The 20,540-nt window shown below is 50.7% G+C and overlaps 1 protein-coding gene across 2 annotated transcripts; it reads left to right on the forward strand.

The window, feature by feature from the left end:
* GJB4 (gap junction protein beta 4) lies at positions 1-2,683 on the forward strand. 2 transcript variants are annotated; one of them, XM_043574419.1, is made up of 2 exons: positions 1-123; positions 1,539-2,683. In XM_043574419.1, the coding sequence occupies exon 2, from the start codon at positions 1,624-1,626 to the stop codon at positions 2,422-2,424; it is 801 nt and encodes a 266-aa protein (XP_043430354.1). In that variant the 5' UTR covers positions 1-123; positions 1,539-1,623; the 3' UTR covers positions 2,425-2,683. The 2 variants fall into 2 exon arrangements, with proteins under 2 accessions (XP_043430354.1, XP_043430355.1); XM_043574420.1 differs by having other exon boundaries at positions 22-123; positions 1,549-2,683.
* The last annotated feature ends 17,857 nt before the right edge of the window (positions 2,684-20,540 follow it).

Raw genomic sequence — 20,540 nt, forward strand, 5'->3', positions numbered from 1 at the left:
TTGGCTCATTGGCTCAGAAAGCTCCACCCCGAAGAGGAGTGAGGAACAAAAGCTGCCTCTGGGAGGCCCTCAGGCACACAGACCAGCCCAGGGACCAGAGAGTGGCTGCTAGACCCAAGAAAGGTGAGGACCCAATCGGGCCGGAGAGGGGGCTGGGAAGCAGGGACCAGGTGGGCTGAGGAACCTCGTGAACTCAGGCTACAGGTTGGGCTCCTGGGAGGAAGAAAGAGGACAGAGGATCCCTGGAGAAACCCCAGGGAAGCCCCAAGGAGGGGAGGGGACATCCTGCCAGACCAAAGGGAGGACAGAGGACCAAAGAAGAGACAAAGAAAAGGAGGAACCAGGAAGAGAGAGTTTCTGCTCAGTTCAGCAAACATCTATTGTGTGCTCACAGAGCCAGGCCTGGTGCTGAGTCCTGGGGGAACAGATGATCCAGGCGTAGAGGCTGCCCTCCAGACGCTGACAGTCTGGTGCAGGAGACAGGTAAACAGGCTATTTGAACACCAGTGATCCATTCGGCCATGAGAGATAGAGGAGGGTATTCAGAAAATGTCCCAGGGTGAGAAGCTCTGAAGATGGTGAGGTCTGAGTCAGGGATGGGGGGGGGGGGGTGGGTTGCTGGGGCAGGAGAGAGAACCTGATGGCTCTCCAGATAAGGGGGTGTGGAGGACAGAGCACATCGGACAGAGGCCCGACCAGGAATAATGGGAGACCTGGCTGACAATCAGAGAAGACAGGTGTCCCTGAGAAAAAGTACATGATCAAGGGTGGACCAAGCCAGAATCCTGCCTTTGTCCCTTTCCCAGGCCCTCCCTAAAGCCGAAATGGTTGGAATTCCAGAGGAACCCACTGTGGTCAGGACAGTCAGTGCTCGCACGGGTGCAGGGAAGGGGAGGCGCATGGGGCCAAACCGCCACAGCTCCAAAGAGCCTATTTAGTGTGGGAGGAAATGTCCGGGCTGGGGATGCCCTGGGCCTCTCAGTGAGGATGGTTATCACTCAGGGGTTCATCAAAGAGGCCAATGTGAACACACCCAGCACAGGGCCTGGCTCATGTTGGTGCTCATTAGAAGCTGGAGGATAATGATACACACCCCTCGTCCCCTGCCCCTGTCGAGCCCCAACAGCTGGCAGGAGGGCAAATCATCCAACCTGAACCTTCTTCCTGTTTCTGTAGAAGTCATGCTATCCACAGAAACTTGGGGTCACAGAAGTTGGCAGGCACATCCATGGAAGATGATTACCTTTCACGTTTATCCATTACCCTGTAGAATAAAACATCCCCTGATTTTGGAGCTGGAAGATGGGAGTTCAAGACCAGCTCCACCATTTCCAGCAGGGGGAGGCCTTGGGTAGGTGGCTGTCTAGGACTTAGTTTACCCACTGCCCCCCCCCCCACTCCATGAAATGGGGATAACAGCCATCCCTACCCCCCCCACCACCACCACCACCAAGTCATTGCAGGTGAGGACGTGATGACAAGGTGGTTCTGAAAGGGTTTTGCCAATCGCACCTTCAATAAAGGGCACCCATTTCCAGGCTCTCCCAGGCCTCGTGGCCCCCACCCCAGAGTGGGCACTCGCGGTGTAGACCGTCCACGTGAGGAAGCAAGGACACAGTCGGCATGAACTGGGCGTCCCTGCAGGGCCTCCTGAGCGGGGTCAACAAGTACTCCACGGCGCTAGGCCGCATCTGGCTGTCGGTGGTGTTCATCTTCCGCGTGCTGGTGTACGTGGTGGCCGCGGAGGAGGTGTGGGACGACGAGCAGAAGGACTTCGTCTGCAACACCAAGCAGCCAGGCTGCCCCAACGTCTGCTACGACGAGTTCTTCCCCGTGTCCCACGTGCGCCTCTGGGCCCTGCAGCTCATCCTGGTCACCTGCCCCTCGCTGCTCGTGGTCATGCACGTCGCCTACCGCCAGGAGCGGGAGCGGAAGCACCGCCTGAAGCACGGCCCCAACGCCCCGTCCCTGTATGACAACCCCAGCAAGAAGCGGGGCGGGCTCTGGTGGACGTACTTGCTGAGTCTTGTTTTCAAGGCTGCCGTCGACTCTGCCTTCCTCTACATCTTCCACCGCCTCTACCAGGACTACGACATGCCCCGGGTGGTGGCCTGCTCCGAGTCCCCTTGCCCCCACACTGTGGACTGCTACATCTCCCGACCCACGGAGAAGAAGGTCTTCACCTACTTCATGGTGGCCACAGCTGTGATCTGCATCCTGCTCAACCTCAGTGAGGTCGTCTACCTGGTGGGCAAGAGGTGCCTGGAGACCTTCAGCCCGAAGCGCCAGCGGTCTCCGCGCCGGGATCACCTGCCCGATACGTGCCCCCCATATGTCCTCTCCCAGAGAGAGCACCCCCAAGATGGGAACTCTGTCCTAATGAAGGCCGGGTCGGCCACGTTGGATGCAGGTGGGTTTCCATAACCTGTGAGGTTGGTGGCTGGGACCACCGGGTCCATGGTCTGTTCCCTAAGGCCACCGCAGGGCAGTGGCCTCTTTTCTGCAGCAGGGCAGGTGAGGAAGATGGTTGTGGGGCTCAGGAAGCACCCCCATGGGCCAGTGCTGGAGAGCAGCTTGGTCTCTAGGTCCTGAGCCCCCGGGGGAGGGAGGTTGACGGCTGGTGGGGATTTTGTATATGGCAATGGGGTATGTCAAAACCTTAATAAATGTGATTTTCCCAGTATTTTGTAGACCAGGTGGGGAGTGGCGGGTAGAAGTGTCAGGGGGGGGTTCACCATGGACCTCAGAGAGGAGCCACAACCATTCAGTGGGTGCCTGCACCCCAGAACCTCAGATCCAAGGTCATCGATGCATCACACACACACACACACACCACCACACCACACACACTCACACGCACCACACAACATATGCCACACATACACACACAGAGTGTGCCCCCAGGACGTGGTAGGAATGCCAAGAGGTGGCTCCAGGGGTCTCTGGACTCTGCAACCAGCTGGCCAAGGCAGGAGAAGTGGAACCCCAGGAGACCCTGGGCCCAGCACAGGTCAGTTTTCAGTGGGAGCCCCTGCAGTGAATGTGCATGGTTCAGGAGGCCTCGGCCCCTCCCCCATTCCAGCCTCCCTCACCCTGCCCATCACACTCCTCAGAGAGAGAGTCTCCCTGAGGGTATCAGGGGAAGGCTGGGAGGGAGGGGAAGGTGCTGAGAGTGAGCCCAGGATGGGAGTCTGTAGGGATATCCCCACAGGCCACGGACCAATTGAGAACATCGGAGCTACAGGGTCCCTCCCAGAGCCTCCAGTCTGAGGAAATCCCCCTCTTCACCAGACACACATTTCCTCATCCTCCCACCCCCATCCCCACCACTCAGACCTTGACCCCTCCCCAAATCACACCTCCAGTATGGACCTGCCTCAGAGCCAGAGCCCCCCACCAACGGCCCAGGGGAACAACCCTCCGGGAGGCCCCCAGGCCTCCTCCAGTCAGCAGCTCCCATGCTGACCACACCTACCGTCCTCACACATCACCGACTCCCTGACCATGAATGGCACCCCAGCCACCCAGTTGTCCCACCCAGGAGCTGACCTGACACCCTCATGCCCTCCCCGTCTCCCAGCCTCTCACACCCCATAAGCCAGTGCCAGTGAAGTTCATCCTGCTAACTCCAACCCTAAATGTCTCCTGAATCTGTCCTTCCTTTCCCACCACCCTTCCACCATGGGGACAGAGTAGTCCTTCTATATATGAACCTGACTCTGGCATTCTTCCTGCTTTAAAAATTCTTCCACTACTGCCACAACCCTCCATTGCCCTCAACCTGACCCCTGCTGGCCTCCCCAGTGTCACCCCTGCTTCCTCCCCCCTTGTTCCCACCAATAATACCAAAGGGCTTATGGGTCCCCAACCAGACACATCATGCTGTGTCATGCCTCATGCCTTCGCATATGTGTTCCTTCTGCCTGGAATACCCTTCCAATCTCCCCTGGGATGCTTCCTTGAACCCCATGGTTCAAAACCTTAAACCTAGCCTGTGCCTTTGCCTTTGCCCATCAGTCTGTGAGCCCTTCACGGGCAGGACGCTGACTCACCCAGGTCCCCAGGTACCTTTAATAAATGTTTGGTAAGTGAGTAAATGGGCTATGAGCTGCCTGGCGGAAGAGACCTGTCTTGTTTATCTGAATCCTTCACCACACCTAGCCCAGGAAGCACAGATAAGTGTCCTCTCATTTGCTTATAGATTCCATTATTGTTGCTGTTTTAACTAAATCTAGCCTAAAGATTTCATTTATAGTTAAGGAAACTGGCCTGGAGAGGGCCCACCTAGCTGGGCTGTGTCTCTAGTGGTCCATAGAGAGCCTCTGTGCCCCACGCCCAATTATGGGACAAGATCAGGAGTCACTTCTTAGGTCAGGGTCCCTGGAAACAGAACCAACAGCAAGAATTTGTTTGCATGTGGTGGAAGGAGCAAGAGAAGCAGGCTATGGAGGGGAGCAAACTGAGCTGGGTATGGGCTCAGGGAAACGGCCTTGGCCGGATCCCTGTGGGGTGAGGGACCTTTGGATCATAAATCCCATCTCTGAGTTGTCCCAGCGAGAAAGGGCATCAAGCTTTGGAACTCCCATACCAGTCAGTCATTGGCTTCAGGCAACCCCATGGGCAGCAGGGCTGACAGGAAGGGGTAGGCGGTTCCTATTCAATCAAGGTCAATTCTCCAGGGACAGCTAGAAGCCACGAGTGCCCTATATTCACAGCAGCTGGGGGAATGGTTGTCCCCCAGTAAAGGGGACATGGGCAGGGCACCAATACCATCCACTGAACTCCTGCCCCCAGGAAATAAGGGTGGCTCTACCTCCAATCCAGACCAGAGCTGTGGCCACCCGATCCCAGAAAGCAGGCTGATGCTCTCAACCTGTTCAGAACCAGGTGACCCCATGCTTCTCAGACCAATGAAGCCCCCACCAGCCATAGCCATATCCCTCTGAGATTCCAGATTGCCCATTCCAGTTTCTGCCAGTATATGGTGAGTGCATCCTGGGACCTGACTACTCCTGTGGCAGCCCTGTTCATAGGTGCTGTTCTCAGAGATCCCAAGTCCTGAGCCAGTGACCCAGACAGTGGTGGAACACCATCTGAGCTGCTAGCCATGGAACTTTTTTTCTCAGTCCTGCCCACACTCTCAAGGCCCCCCCACAGCCCTCACTACCACTCTCAGACCTTCCCATCTCCCCCTTCTTGAACTCCCTTCACTCAGCTCAGGCCCCTGCCATCTGTCTCTTCCGCCTTCTGCCCCACCCCCATTGCTGCCACCTCATTGCTTCTAGCTCATTGAAGACTTGAGGACACAAGTCAGGGTCTTTGGGTATTCTCTCATGGCCCAGGGCTGCCGGAAACATCTGGGCGTCACTCTGTCCTTTTCATTCCATGCCCTCGGTGTCTCTCATGACCTCCTCCTCTGTTCCATTTAGCTACCCACCCACAGGACCACACCCCAGACTTTGTCTTCACCCAGCACTACTCCACCTCTAGAATCTCCCACTTGATTCAAGCCAACAAATATTTATTGTTCACTTTTACGTGACAAGCGCCACGCTAGGTGCCAAGGATCAGACACAGTCCCTAATCTCATGGAGGTTATATCCCATGAAGAGAACAGCTCTTAGCATCCTGGGACACACAGGGTGCTGAGGGGAGGGGGGAGGGAAGAGGGGGGAAGGGGATCCAACATCCAGGGATTCAGGAAAGGCTTCCCTGAGACTTCTGAAGCTCACACCTAGAGAAAGAAGAGGATTTTGCCAAGCAGAGCAAGGAGGGGATGCCAGGTGAAGGGACAACATGAGAAAGGCATGGAGGGAAGAGCAAGGACAGGGTGACCAGGACAGGAAGTAACCCAGAAGGGCTGGAGCCCAGTGAGGGGGCTGGCAGTAAGAGTCAGGCCCAAGTAGGCAAGGGCTACAACATGCAGAGGTTTCATGGTAAAGCCCTGTTAAGGATTTTGGACTTCATCCTCAGGACAATGAAAAGTCACTGGAGAGACTCAGCACAGAGGTGAGATGATCTCATGTGCAGTGTCTCTGGTTAATGTGCAGAAGGGCCAAGGCAGGGCTACTTATTTGGCAACTGATGCAATAGTCCAAGTGACAAACAACAATGGCCTCAACAAGGGTGTGTGCATTGGGGATGTAAAGAAGTTGCTGGATTTAAGAAAGATTTACGAGATAGAATCAGATCAATTGGGTGATTTGAGTGGGTGTGCGGATCAGGGAGAGAGGAACCGTAGTGACGCCCAGGTTTCTTCTCAGGGTGGTGGTGCCATTTCCCCAGGGGAGAGGCAGGTTTGAGGGACATAGTGATAACTTCAGTTGCAGACACATTGAGTTGGGGAGACAAATAAGATATCTTGGTTATCTCCTCTTGTTCCTGGACCAGCTTAGCCCCTGGATCACCTTCTCTCTCTCTAAGGCTATGCGTATTACCATTTCTGGTGACCACATCTAACACCTACCTCGCCATGCTTTGACTTCCTTGTTCCCCTCCATCTTTAGTCACCCACATATGTCTTGTCTTAACAAGAGCTGCATCATCTCCTAGCTCACCCACTCTGCTTCCCGCTCCAGCGCTCCCTCTGCCACATCTACTGTTTCACCATCCATCATCAGCCCCTTTATGTCCTCCCTCCCCTCTTTTCCCAGCTTAGACTCTGTGGGCCCCTCCTAGATGTGTCCTGCTCTCCCTTGCCATTGCCTGCTGCTATAGTCACTCACCAGGCAAGACAAACCCCAGTTAAAACCAGCTCTCCATGTGGCACCCATTCCAGAGCACCTGGAGAATAACACAACTGCACTGACTGGTTTCAGTGGAAACGTCTGAGTACAAAGCTCCGGTGGGCACTCAGCACCTCAGGCAAGTCTACATTTTCCTAAAACTTTAACCCTAGTCTCCGAGATGACTATATCATACCTTCTCCTCTTGCCCCCTCTTGCCTAAACCTCCTCAGCTGACAGGCAAGCATTATGCCCCCCTTCACTCTGCCTTCTCCCCTGTGACACGGATGAGCGCCCCTGCTCCTGATACCCCCTCCTCTTGGACACTGGACCCCTCACCTCTCACCCCTCTGGACTGTGCTCCACAGCTATTGCCTCACAATTCTGTAAAAATGCTATAACGTTGTCCTCTCTCTTTTTGTCATTCCCTCTTGACATCACATCCTTCTCCAGCTACCACCCCCTTTGCAAAAAACAAAACTCTCTAAAGGTAGTCTATACTTGCTGTCTCCACCTCCTCATCACATTTACTCATTCTAGTCAGGACTGTTCTTCCCAAGTTCACCAATGGCCAACAAGCTGCCAAATCCAGTGGTTGGTTCTTCAATCTCATCTTACTCCCCCAGCAACATACGGCCACTGAGAGCTCCCTCCTCAAACACCATCTTCCTTTGGCTGCCAGGAAGCACCCTGTCCTGGCTTTCCTCCCACCACATTGAGGGGCCCTCCTTGATCTCCACCGATGCTTCTTCTTCCTCTTGCTGGTCTCTAAATGCAGGGTGCCTTAGGGCCCAGTTCTCTACCCTCTTTTCCCCTCTGTGATCTTGTCCAGTACCATCTATAAAAACCATCTATAAACCAATGGCTCCCACATTTATATGTTCCCACCTAACCACTCCCATGAGTGTTGGATTCATATATACAACACTTCCTTTCAGTCATCCAAAACAGAACTCCTGAACCTACTAACAGAGAACAGATTTATGTTCTCTCCCAGTCTTCCCACCTTGGAAGAGGAGATCCCCACTCACCCAGCTGCTGAGTTCAAAAACCTACATGCCTCTTTCTTCACAATTATATCCACACCATTAGCAAGTCACATTGGATATAATTCTAAGTTCAAAGTCCATTCCCTTCAGACCGTCTCCAAGTGCTTCCATCCCAGGCCAAGCCACCTCACTGAACATCTGGATACCTGCAGCAGCTGGCCCCCTCCTCTCTCACTCCTCTGCTGTTCCTTCTGCACGTGACAGCCTGAGAGATATTTCAACCAAGATCAGTCAAGTCACCCCCTTGCTTAAAACCCTCCGAGTGGCTTCCATAATGGCCATAAAAATGAAAATTAACCATTCTTGGGGCATCTGGGTGGCTCAGTCAGTTGAGCATCCAACTTCGGCTCAGGTCATGATCTCATGGTTCATGAGATCAAGCCCCACATCAGGTTCTGTGCTGACAGGGCAGAGCCTGCTTGAAATTCTCTCTCTCTCTCTCTCTCTCTCTCTCTCAAAAATAAATAAATAAACATTAAAAAAAAAGATTTTGTTCCAAAATTATCCCCCAGGTAGGAAGGATTTGTTTTATATCCAAGTCCTTACCAAGTCTCTCACACTGTGGGGCATGCTCTCAATTACTGCATTTTGAAAAACAGAATGCTCTTTGGGGGAAACTCATTAGCCTGAAATTACCCCAATCAATGAAGTCTTGGATATCCACAGAGGTCACTGGGTAGAATCAGAAAAAATGGAGGCAAAGACATTTCACACAGATTCCATCATTACTCCCAGTGGTATGACCTTCCAATTGCAAATATTTTCTTCCTAGGCAAGCCCTTAAAAAAACAAAACAAAACCACATTAAGAACAATAAAAAAAGTGGTTGTGTTAAGGAGATGACATATACACACCTACCAGATGATTTTTTTTTTAAGTCATACAACCTAATATTATGCAACCGGGTTTTGTGGAAAGAATAAAGTTCTCATTCTTCAGTATCATTCACAGACTTAAAAAGCACTATTTCACAAATAACTTGGACAAAAATAAAGTTTGTGTGTTTTGTAAAAGGTTAATGATAACAAACAAAACTCTAATGACTATTAACCCAGGTGTTACAGAAAAATGTTCAAAGTTTAAAGAAAATTGCTTCATAAACTATTCAGGGGAGAAAAAAATAATAGGTTTACTACATTGTTCTATATAATGTGATTTTTTAATTTTTTTTTAACGTTTATTGATTTTTGAGACAGAGAGAGACAGAGCATGAACGGGGGAGGGGCAGAGAGAGGGAGACACAGAATCTGAAACAGGCTACAGGCTCCAAGCTGTCAGCACAGGGCCCAATGTGGGGCTCGAACTCACGGACTGCGAGATTATGACCTGAGCCGAAGTCTGACGCTTAACCGACTGAGCCACCCAGGCGCCCCTATAATGTGATTTTAAAAACAGGTTGCAAACTCTAGAGAATATTATGCTAAGTGAAATAAGTCAGAGAAAGACAAATACCATATATATGATTTCACTCATATGTGGAACTTAAGAAACAAAACAAATGAACATAGTGGTAGGGGGGCAGGAAAAGAGAGACAAATCAAGAAACAGACTCTTAACTATAGAGAACAAACTGATGGTTACCAGAGAGGAGCAGGGTCCAGAAATAGGAGAAATAAGTGATGGGGATTAAGAAATGCACTTGTGGGGCGCCTGGGTGTCTCAGTCGGTTGAGCGTCTGACTTTGGCTCAGGTCATGATCTTGCGGTTTGTGAGTTCAAGCCCCACGTGGGGCTCTGTGCTGACAGCTCGGAGCCTGGAGCCTGCTTGGGATTCTGTGTCTCCGTCTCTCTCTCTGCCCCTCCCCCACTTGAGCTCTGTCTCTCTCTATCAAAAATAAAATAAAAATGTAAAAAAAAAATTAAGAAATGCACTTGTGATGAGCACCAGGTATTATATTAAAGTGTTAAATCACTAAAATCTATACCTGAAACTAGATTCACACTGTATGTTAGCTAACTAGGATTTAAATGAAAACTTGGAAAGAAAAAAATATATAGGTAGCAAATTAAGTAAATTATTATTTTGGTCACACTAAAAAGTTTATGTGTCCATATAAGCCCCCAACTTTTTAGAGGGTTCTCTCACTGGGAATATAGAGGGTTGCTTTTGTTTTTTTAATGTTTATTTTGAGAGAGAGAGAGAGAGAGAGAGAGAGCACAAGCAGAGAAGGGGCAGAGAGAGAGGGAGACAGAATCCCAAGCAGGCTCTGCCTTGTCAGCACAGAGCCCAATGCGGGGCTCGATCCCATGAACCGTGAGATCATAACCTGAGCTGAAACCAAGAGTCAAAGGTTTAACCAACTGAGCCACCCAGGAGACCCTAGGGGGTTGCTTTTTACTTGGAGTTATCATACATCTGGGCTTATGGTAGGTGGTAACTCAAGCTGTGAGGGTGGCTAATATTGTACAGAGCCTGCGGGGGGAGAAACGAGAAGATGTCCTAGGATGGAGGCTTAGAGGCCAAAGAGAAGGGGGGAAAGCCAGCAAAGGGGACTGCAGGGTAAATTGATATCATAGAAGCCAAGGAAGTATGATGTCACAGAGGAGGAAGGTGATGTCACAGAAGCCAAGAGATGATTGTTCTAAAGAAGTTTGTAGAACTTCTAGAAGAGGAGTCTCTAGAGAAAAAGAAATGATCGTCAGGGCCAAACATTGCCTTGGGTCAAACTAGATAAAGACTGAGAAGTGTTCATTCAATTAACATAGATGGTCACTGGTACCCATGGCAGGAGCCCATCTGTAGAGAATGGGGTGCCCATCTGGTACCCATCTGTAGAGAATGGGGTGAGGAAACCAGGTCCCAGTGAAGTGAGGGGACAGTGAGGGCCAAGTAAATGGAGATAGCAGCCATGAACAACTGGTTGGAAAATGGTGGCTGGGAGAAGAAAAGAAAATGAAAGGGTGTTCGTCACAAAAGGATGGGAGCAGTCAATTTTTTCCTTTTGTTACGGTTTAAGAGACTTGGGAATATTTAAATAATGATGAAATAAATCCAGTACACAAGAAAGGAGGTCAAGGTTCCCCTAGAGCCAGAGGGAATGGGATGCAGAGCCCAGATGGAGGCACATCGGCTACTGTAACAGGAGGGAAGGAAGAAGTGGGGAGACAGGTGCAGGTCACCCCCGTCTCTTACCACAGCCTCCCCACCACCCTCTCGCTTAGCTCCTCCCTCAACATCTGCCCATATTTATTCAACAAATCGACAGGGGACCTGAGAGGCACCTCCAGACCTGACCCCATGACCTCCCAATCTGTTAGCCCCTCCTACATTCACTTCCTTCTGAATCTAGCCTAGGATTGGGATCCAGAGTCTCTCGCACCACCCTCACATGAGAGCTCTTAGACTGGTGTCTGTCCTCCCCTCTAGACTGCAGTCTCTCTAAGAGCCAGAACAGTACCCATCTGGTTTGTGAGTGTATCCTCAGGCCCTGCATCATGCCTGGCATACAGTAAAAGGGTAAGAAGTATTTGCTGATACAGTAAAAGGGTAATAATGAGATAATGACTGGAATGAACTGCTGTCCTACCAATTTCCCCATCGTCCCTCTGTCCCTCCTATCTAGCAGGACTCCAGGCCCAGATCAGTCCAACAGTGCTTTCCCATGGTTGCACCCTGTGCTGGGCTCTGCTCCAGTGAACCCAACAGCCAACCAGAGTGAGGTCACTGCAAATCCGTGTTCTCCAGCCCCACCTGACAGCCCTCGTTCTTCCCTGCTTTGGTCTGTCTGCTGTCATTCATGGTGGCGTTTGGCCTTCTCAGCCTTCTCCACTCTCCTCAAACCCTCTAGCCAGTTCTATCTTATCTTTATCCCACGTCTCAGAGAAAGCAAAAGCTATCCAAGAATGCTCTCCTGTTGACTGCCACCAGACCAGTCGCCCTCCCTCCTTTCCCCCAGCACAGTAAAAGGGGTGAGCCCACTCCCGTTAACGCTTTAAAACCCCCACCCCCACACCCTATGCTGAGGACTCCTCTCTCCCACCCCCTCCTGCCTTCCTGTTTCTTCAACCTCTAGCTCTCTCCTGGCTCTCCTGGCACTTAAGCAGGCTCACACCTCTCCCATCCAAAAATCAAAACAAAACCCTTCCTTGACCCCATGTCTCCCACAAGCATCTCCTTATCTCTCTCTTGGCTTTTGCAACTGTGCATCCTAAAACAGGTCTACACTCACCATCCTGACTTCCTCATCTCCCACTCCCTCCCACCAGCTATGATCAGTCTCTGCTCCATCACCCCACTCAAACCACCCTGCCCTTGCCAAGGGCACCTAAGATTCCTTTGTCACCAAGTCCAGCGGGCACTACCATTCCTTGAGCCAGGAGCCATTTAACAGGGTTAACAGCCCTCCCTCATTGTACCTCTTCCCGTATCACAGACACCTTGTACGTTCTGTCCACCCGGCCCTTCTCCAAGGGGGAGCTAAAGGCGACTGCCAGGCGTGCCACCGGGCCTCTCGACTTCAGGGTGGATGTGTGTTCCCAGGTGGGACCACTCGGGGTTCTTCCCCAGATTATTTGAGTCTTTCCTAAAGGAAACTTGGGAAAGTGTGAGCTCAGAGCCCATGACCATGAGAAAAACCGTGTGCAAAAGCCCATCAACACATGGAGAGAAGCCAACGGTCAGAGAGGAGCAGGGGTGAGGCCAGCTGGAGAGGCTCTAGACACAGCCAGACGTGGCTCTACTGAGTGCTTCTGGGGCTCCAATACATCCCTCCCCTCCTCGTGTTTCTACAAAGCAATCAAGTGCCCAAACTAATTCAAGTCAGATTTCTGTCATTTGCAAGCAAGAGCACTGACTAATACACTCAGGCTTCTTCAGTTTTCCTGATGCTCCAGTCATACCCCCTCAATCTCCTTCAACGTCCCCCATTGGGGTGCTCCTCGGGGCTCTTCCCAAGCTGTTTGCTCCCCTCAGGCTCCACTCCCTCCCTGAGTGAGCTCCCCCTTTATCATGTCCTTCATCACCATCTGGACACTGCTGACTCCAAATCTGTATCTGCTTACAGATTATTTCCTCATCTCCTATTTTTCCCTCATAGTCCTCATTTTTCTTAATATTTCTATTGTGATAAGATATACGTGAAACTTCCATTCTAATCATTTTTAAACACACAATTCAGTAGAGTTAATTTCATTAATAACGTACAACCATCACCACTATTTCCAGAACTTTGTAATTACCCCTAACAGGGCACCTGGACGGTTTAGGTAGTTAAGCATCTGACTCTTGATTTCAGCTCAGATCATGATCTTACCATTTGTGAGACTGAGCCCTGTGTCAGACTCTGTGCCAACAGCATGGAGCTTGCTTGGGATTCTCTCTCTCTCTCTCTCTCTCTCTCTCTCTCTCTCTCTCCCCCCCCCCACCTGCTTACATGTATATGTGTGCTCTAAATAAATAAATAAACTTTAATTCTCCCTAACAAAAACTGTGTACTCACTAAATAATAACCCCCACTCACTCCTCCACCCAGGCCTTGGTAGCCTCTAACGACTACTGTCTATGGATTTACCTATTCTAGGCATCCAGAGATCATACAATATTTGTCCTTTTGTGTCTGGCTTATTTCAGTTGGCATATTGTCCTCAAGATTCATCCATACTGAAGCATGTATCAGACATGACTCCTTCGTATGGCTGAATAATACTCTACTGTACGGACATACCACCTTTTTGTTTGTCAGTTCTTCCTTTTGATGGACATTTGGGTTGTTCCCAGCATTTGTCTTGGCTATTGTGAATGGTGCGGCTATGACCACCCATATCTGAATCTGAGTCCCTCTTTTCAGCTCTTCTTGGCCTTTACCTAGGTGTGGACTTGCTGGGTCATATGGTCATCCTGCATTCTTTCTGCCAATCTGTCTTCCACAGCAGCTGCACTGTTTCACACTGGCACCAGCAGTGCATGAGGGCTCTTCTCTTTCCTGTCCCTGTCCCATGCATCCAGATGCCTCTTGCACATCCACACACGTGTGTTCCACGGACACCCCAGCAGGGCATTTGGATGCAGAGGAAAATTTGGTTGTGTGAACAACCAGTGCTGAGCCACACCCCACCCCTGAGGATCTGGGATGGGCTGTGTTGGGCATGAAGTGAGGCTCAGGGTTGGAGTGACACTGTCTGATGCTCACCTGAATCATAAAAATGGGGGGTTTACAAGTCATGTCTGAACACTCTCATGGCCTTGTCAAGATGACTGCAATGGAATATCATCAAACACACATGTCATTTAGCCAGCTCCAGATACAATGAGCCTATCATTTTTTTTTTTTTTTCTGCTTCTCCCAACCTGCTTTCTTTCTTTTGCTTCCCAGCTCGGCCAATGGCAAACCATCTACTCAGGTGCCTATATCAGGACCTCCCCAGTTCGTAGAAACAGCAAGTTCAGGAACCACAGCCCTGCAGCCCAGTCCCAGTCTAGGCTCTACTTCCTGAGGCCCAGGGCCCATCACCTCCTCAACCCAGAATCAAGGCTCCAGAAGCTCCCACACTGCAGGTGGCAGGCTGATTTCAGGCATCTGGCACACATCTCACCCCAGGCTGGCTTCATCAGCCCACACCTTTGCAGCTCAAAGGACAGCCCAAGCAAAGACTTCTTCTTCATCCAGAAGGAGAGCAGAGGCTGGGTGAAGACAGACAAATTCAGACAGACAGACAGCCCACCTGCCCCTTAAGTACCAGGTGTTTGAGCCTAGTAGCAGGAAGGAGGGGAAAGAGATGAGGCTTAATCAGTGAGGGCTTCCTGGAGGAGGCAGGTGGCCAGGGAGGGACTTTTAGAGGGTAGGTAGCTGGGACACTAAGCTAAAAGGAAACTGGTGAGGGGCGCCTGGGTGGCTCAGTCGGTTGGACATCTGACTCTTGATCTCAGCTCAGGTCATGATCTTGGAGGTGTGATTTCAGGCCCTGCATTGGGCTCTGCACTGGGTGTGAAGCCTACTTTTAAAAAAAATTGAAGAAGGGAACTGATCAAACACCTGCTCTGTGCTGGCCTGGGATGGGGGTTTATTGTGTGCATGTATTTACTCGTTTGGCAAGTACTTTGTCTACAAAGTGCCAAGCACCATTTTAGGCACTGAGGATACACCAGTGGACACAACAGACCAAAAAAAAAAAAAAAAGCTGTCCTCACAGCTTCTAGTGATAGGAGAGACAATTAACAAGAAGAATATGCAAAATATAAAATATGTGACGTGATCATAGTTGCTAAGGAGAAAATTTAAGCAGGAGAGAGAGAGTGTGGGGAGGGAAAGGTCAGTTCTAGATGGGGAGGCCAGGGAAGGCAAGGCAGCACCCGGCACAGAGAAAAGCAAGCACACAGGCCCTGAGGCTGGGAAAGACCCTTTGCAGACCCATGCACAGCAAAGAAGTCAACAGGCCGGGCAGCAAGAGAGCTGAGGGCCGTGGAAAACAAGGCCAGAGTCCTCAGGTGAGGCCTGAGAAGGACCACCTCACACAGGCCATCCTGATGCCCCTGGCTGTCACTCTGAGTGAGCAGGAAGCCTGAGCTTTAGGGAAAAGAGGGGGCACAATCCCCTTGGTGGCTGCGTCAGCAATGGATGAATGGGGGCAAGGACAAAGCAGGGCGATCCGTTATGAGGCTACTGCAATAATCCAGGAAAGAAACAAGCCGTGGGTTTGATGTTACCAGGATAACCTTAACACAATCTATGAGAAGCAACCAGATTTTGAAAATATTTTGAGAGTAGCACCAAAATGATTCTGTGGCACTGAACGTGGGGTATGAATAAAAGGAATCAACAATGACTCTTAAGTTTGGGGCCTTAACAAGTAGATGAGTAACATTGCCATTTACTGGAAGAGTAAGTAAGAAGGATGGAGAGGGATGTAAGGAGCAGGTTGCCAGGTAAAACACAGGACAGCCAGCTAAATTTTAATTTCAAAAAAAGAATAGATAAGTGTCTTTTAGTATAAGGAAGTCCCGTGTACAATCTAAAATTCAATTTTAACTGAGCACGTGATTCGGGGTATGGTTTTACTTAAGGGGGGGGGGGTGCGTTTACTTGTTTGCTTTGTCCCTAAATCTGACAATCCTACTAAAGGAACGAGTTAGATTGGGGACAAGGTGAGTCTGCGATACTTACTAGACACTGATAGGAGAGGTGGACGGGCGGCTATGCACATGAGCCCAGAGTTCAGGGGGCTGGTCTGGCTGGAGATGAATAAGTATCTAGGAGTTGTCAGCCTAATTCTGATTATTTTAAGCCCTGAGACTGAATGGCACTGCCAGGAGAAGGAGTGGGGCCAGAGGAGAGAAGGAGCCTAGGACTGAGCCCCAGGGTACCTCAATACTTCAACGTCAAGGAGATCTGGAGGACCCAGCAAAGGAGACGGAGAAAGAAAAACCAGAAAGGAAAAAAACTCAGGAGAGTGTGACATCCTAGGGACCAAATTCCTGCCGGGAATGCAGAGCCTTAGCTGTGGGAAGCCGGGCAAGAGGGTTCAGGTGGAATATGATGAGCCAGGGACTGGTTAGAGTGACTTCAAGAGGGGACGGAGGGAACAAATGGAGATGATGCATCAAGACGACTCTTTTGAGGAGTTTTACTACAGAGGAATGGAAAGAAACGAGGCAGATGCTGGAAGAAGGGAGTGAGGGAGGTGTGTTTGTTTTTTAAGACAAAGGACTACCAGCACATTTATTGTAAAGGGAAAGATCCAGTAAAGAGCAGAAGGGAGAAGATGGAGGAGAAAGAAAGGAGGGAGGTCCGGGGCGGGTGAGAAGGGGTGGGATTCAGGACACATGTGGAATCTTGAAGCTTGCCGGCAACTCAGAAAAGCCAGGCGTTACCTCTATTTGACGATAAAAGCTGTGTGGGCAGAAGTTCCAAGTAAGTCCCAGTGTCTTGGAAGGAAAGCAGTATTCTAGCCTGGATCCTGGGACATCTCTTCCTTCCTACCCACAGCCCCAGGCATGCTGCAGCACGGCTGGAAAGCCCCCATTCTTCCACCTGACCTGCTTCCCAGCTGGTTCTGCCTGCCCCGCTCTGCTCAAGGGAAGAAAGAGCCCCTGCCGCACATACACAAATGCAAGAAAACCCTCAGCCAGAGAGGGAAGCCCCTACCTGAGGCCTGGGCAGAGTTTCAGACACTGGGGGAGGCCTGGAACAAAACCAGCCCCTGCCAAGGCCTGGGCCAGAAGAAGTACAGTGCCAGGCTTAGGGCCCGCCACCCCCAGAGAACAGGTGTAGACCCTGAAGGGAGTGTGGGTGGCTGGGGCAGCTTCCAAGCCCAGCTACAACACAGTCTTGCCCTGAGGCAGGCGGCTGGCCTACATGGCCTCCCACACATTCCCCTGCTCAGGGAGCAGGACTTGGAAGTGGGACGGCAGGGCCTCACAGCCTCTTTCTGGAATGGGGACTTGTCCAGATCCCTCCAGAAAAAGCAGAGGCCGGTTGTTGGAGACACTGCCTGATGTCAGGAGGGAGGGGGCAGCATCTGGCAAGGTCCGAATGATAAGGAGCTCGGCAATAAAATCACCTGGTCACCAGAGCAGAGTAACCTGACCACACACAAAGACCCTGCCACACGCCACCATCTCACAGACAACCACACATGCACACAACCTCACAAAAGCCTCCCAGCCACCTCTGCAATCATACCCGTTCACAACCACACCACCAACCATACACCCATATTCCCCACACCCCCCCCTTAACACACAGCTACCCAATCGCACTTACCAGACAGACAGTCCCCACACATAACTTTCTGTGCACCCAGCATTTACTTTGCAAACAATAACTGAGTGTCTGCACTCTGGAGAAGCAGCAGGAGTGCTACTGGCAAGCCCGCTGCCCTCTTAGAATGTCAGGGAACGTTCTGAAGCGACACTGCTGAGGAAGTGGATGAGGTGACTTCAGATGGGGTGCCCAGGGAATACCTCTTTCAGAAGGTGATGAGTGAAAAGCAGTCGGGGCAGAGGGCCAGGCGTCCATGCAAAGGCCAGGAGGCTGGACTGACTGTGGTGTGTTTGTGGAGCAGAATGAAAGCCGGGGTGACTGGAGAAGAGTGACCAAGGAGATGTGGGATAGGAGACAAAGCAGGACCAGGTCATTTGGTGCTTTGTAGTCCAATGTCAGGAGAGTGGGTGTTAGTATAAAAGTAATGGTAAGTCACTGCGAGGTTTTCATAGGTGAGTGACATCTGATTTACATGATGAAAGCATTACCTTAGCTGGGAGAAACCATGGGAGGAAAACTTTTTCAGTTCCCAGAGTAGGGAAGGCATTTCTAATTATGACCAAACCCAGAAACCAAAAAGATAAGATTGATACATGTGACTGCATAAAAAATATTTTAATTCTGTATGGCAAAAATTCCATATTCAAAGTCAAAAATACAAGTGTGTAACCAGGGACGGTATCTTTTTTATTTGTATCATAGACAGGGGGCTTCTTGCTTTAATATATAAAGAGCCCCTAAGAAATCAATAATTTAAAAGGCAACCATCCACTAGAAAAAGGGCAAAGGCAGGAGCACCTGGGTGGCTCAGTTGGCTAACCATCTGACTCTTGATTTTGGCTCAGGTCATGATCTCCCAGTTCATGAGATCAAGCCCCGCATTGGGCTCTGCGCTGACAGTGTCAGCCAGCTTGGGATTCTCCCCCTACCCCATCCCCCGCCCTCTCTCTCTCAAAACACATAAACATTAAAAAAAAAAAAAAAAGAAAAATGGGCAAAGGCAAAGGACAGTTCACAGAAAAACAAACAAAATGGATGTTAAGTATATCAAATGATGCTTATCCTCAATCATAATAAGAGAAGTGCAAAATAGAAGTATAATGAGATACCACTGGCAAAGATCATACAGTTTGATAATGCTCTACATTAGCAAGGACACAGGGACGCAAGCACTCACGTCTGGTGGCAGCGTAAACTGATACATCTATGGAGAGGATTTGGCATTATCTATAAAAATTAAAAAATGAGCATACAACTTTACCCCAAAAATTCCACTTCTAGGAATGTATCCTGTGGACCTAATTTTAAAATGTGTTAAATGATGTTTGTCCAAGCATATTTATTGCAATGGTGTTTATAATAGAAAGTAGGAAATATATGATTGGAAGCAGCCTTACGTTTCATCAGTATGTGACTGATTAAATACATGATAGTACACATACTATTTAGCTGTTCTATGCACAGAACCATATGCATAGCATACCCACATTGGGTAAATGTCAAAAGGAGAGTATCTATATAGTCAAAGATGCATAGCTGATCTCAGGAAGGAGAAACTAGTAACTGGAAACCTGGTGGTCATGTGGGCAGCCCTGGTCACATAATCTGGGTTTCAGGGAGAAGCCAGGAGTAGCACCACAAGTGTGGGACTCCTCAGTGCTGGATAGTATTGAAAGCCCCCAGACTGGATGAGTTCACCCGGGACAAAAGAGGCTAGAGCCTGGGACATGCCCACCAGCATGTGGCCTCCAAGGTGCAAGAAAACTGGGAGTGTGGTGTCAAGGAACCCCAGGGAAGAAAGCGTTCTGAGAAGGAGGCAGTGGTCACCGGCTGTGTCAGGTGCTTCTGTAGGTCCAGGAGGGTGGGGATGGAGACACGACTGTTGGATTTAGCATCATGGAAATCCGCGGTGACCTTGACAGGGCCGCCTTTGTGACACAGTACCGGGATGGAAACGTTGTTCAAATGGGTTGAAGAGCAACTAGGAGGGAAGGAAGTGGGGAGCAGGTTTGCTCTGAGATGCTGGAGAGCAACAGGCCGCAGGGAGCAGATGGCAGAGTCGTGGACCCTCACAGGATGCTCTCATGTTCACACATCCCCCAACACTGGCACATACACAGAAGCACCGAGACCACCCGGCATGGGGTCTCAACAGTGATGTTCAGGGGCCATGACCCAGTGAGTAAAAGACGGCCTCTGCCCTGTGGCTTTGTCCCATCCAGAAACCACAAGGCTGAGACCTCCAGAGCTGGCTCTGCTGCTTAGCATCTGTATGACCCTGGGTAAGTCACCTAACCTCTCTGTACCTCAGTGGGAAGGGTCACACCTTCCTCCCCACTGTGAGGATGAAATAAAGTCTGCCAGCCATGTCTGGCGCAAAGATGTCTCTGAACACGCAATGCAGGGTTAGTCTCTATCGAAATGAGTAGTCGGTAGGGTGACCGTGTAATGGATCTTCCCAGGTTTGGGGGCACTCTTGAGAGTAAGGGGAGGATGTGAATTACACTGGACCACAGGTGGCAGACCTGTACAGTCCTGGGGAAATCCCATGTACAGTCACCCTTGTGTTAACCACACCATCTCTATGTCTCCATCTCTATGGAGACAGCGAGGGCTCAGCCCCAAGGTGACTAAGACCCCAGGGCTCCCAGGGAGGCCAGAAACGCTGGGGTTTCTCCAACAAGGCTGGGAAAGCTCCTTGTCACAGCACACTAATAAATAAGACAAAGCCTTTTTGTCCCCAGAGCCCAGCCCAGCTGCAGGCCCGCCTCCTTCCGCAGTCTCTAGGGCAAGGGCGCTCTCGCCCCAACATCCGACCCCCTCGCACAGAATCTGCCCCTTGTCCTAACTCCAGGCGACCACCTCTGCCCTCACCCCTGGACAAAGGATCCCCCCATCTCCTTTCCAGGCACAGGACTCGCTGTGTCCTTTCCAATGTGGACGCAGAGTCTGCTCCCCACCTTGGAGACCACAGAGCCTGAGCCAGGCACCGCCGTGGAGGCTCATCGTGCCCAGAGTGCCCCCAAGCAGGGTCCCGGCCGGGCGCCGGGCCGGAACAGAGACCGGCAG

The sequence above is a fragment of the Prionailurus bengalensis genome, chromosome C1, assembly GCF_016509475.1.
Source record: "Prionailurus bengalensis isolate Pbe53 chromosome C1, Fcat_Pben_1.1_paternal_pri, whole genome shotgun sequence".
Lineage (NCBI taxonomy): Eukaryota > Metazoa > Chordata > Mammalia > Carnivora > Felidae > Prionailurus > Prionailurus bengalensis.

Coding starts and splice junctions, on each gene's coding strand:
- GJB4 (XM_043574419.1), top strand. CDS start 1,624: ATGAACTGGGCGTCCCTGCAGGGCCTCCTGAGCGGGGTCAACAAGTAC.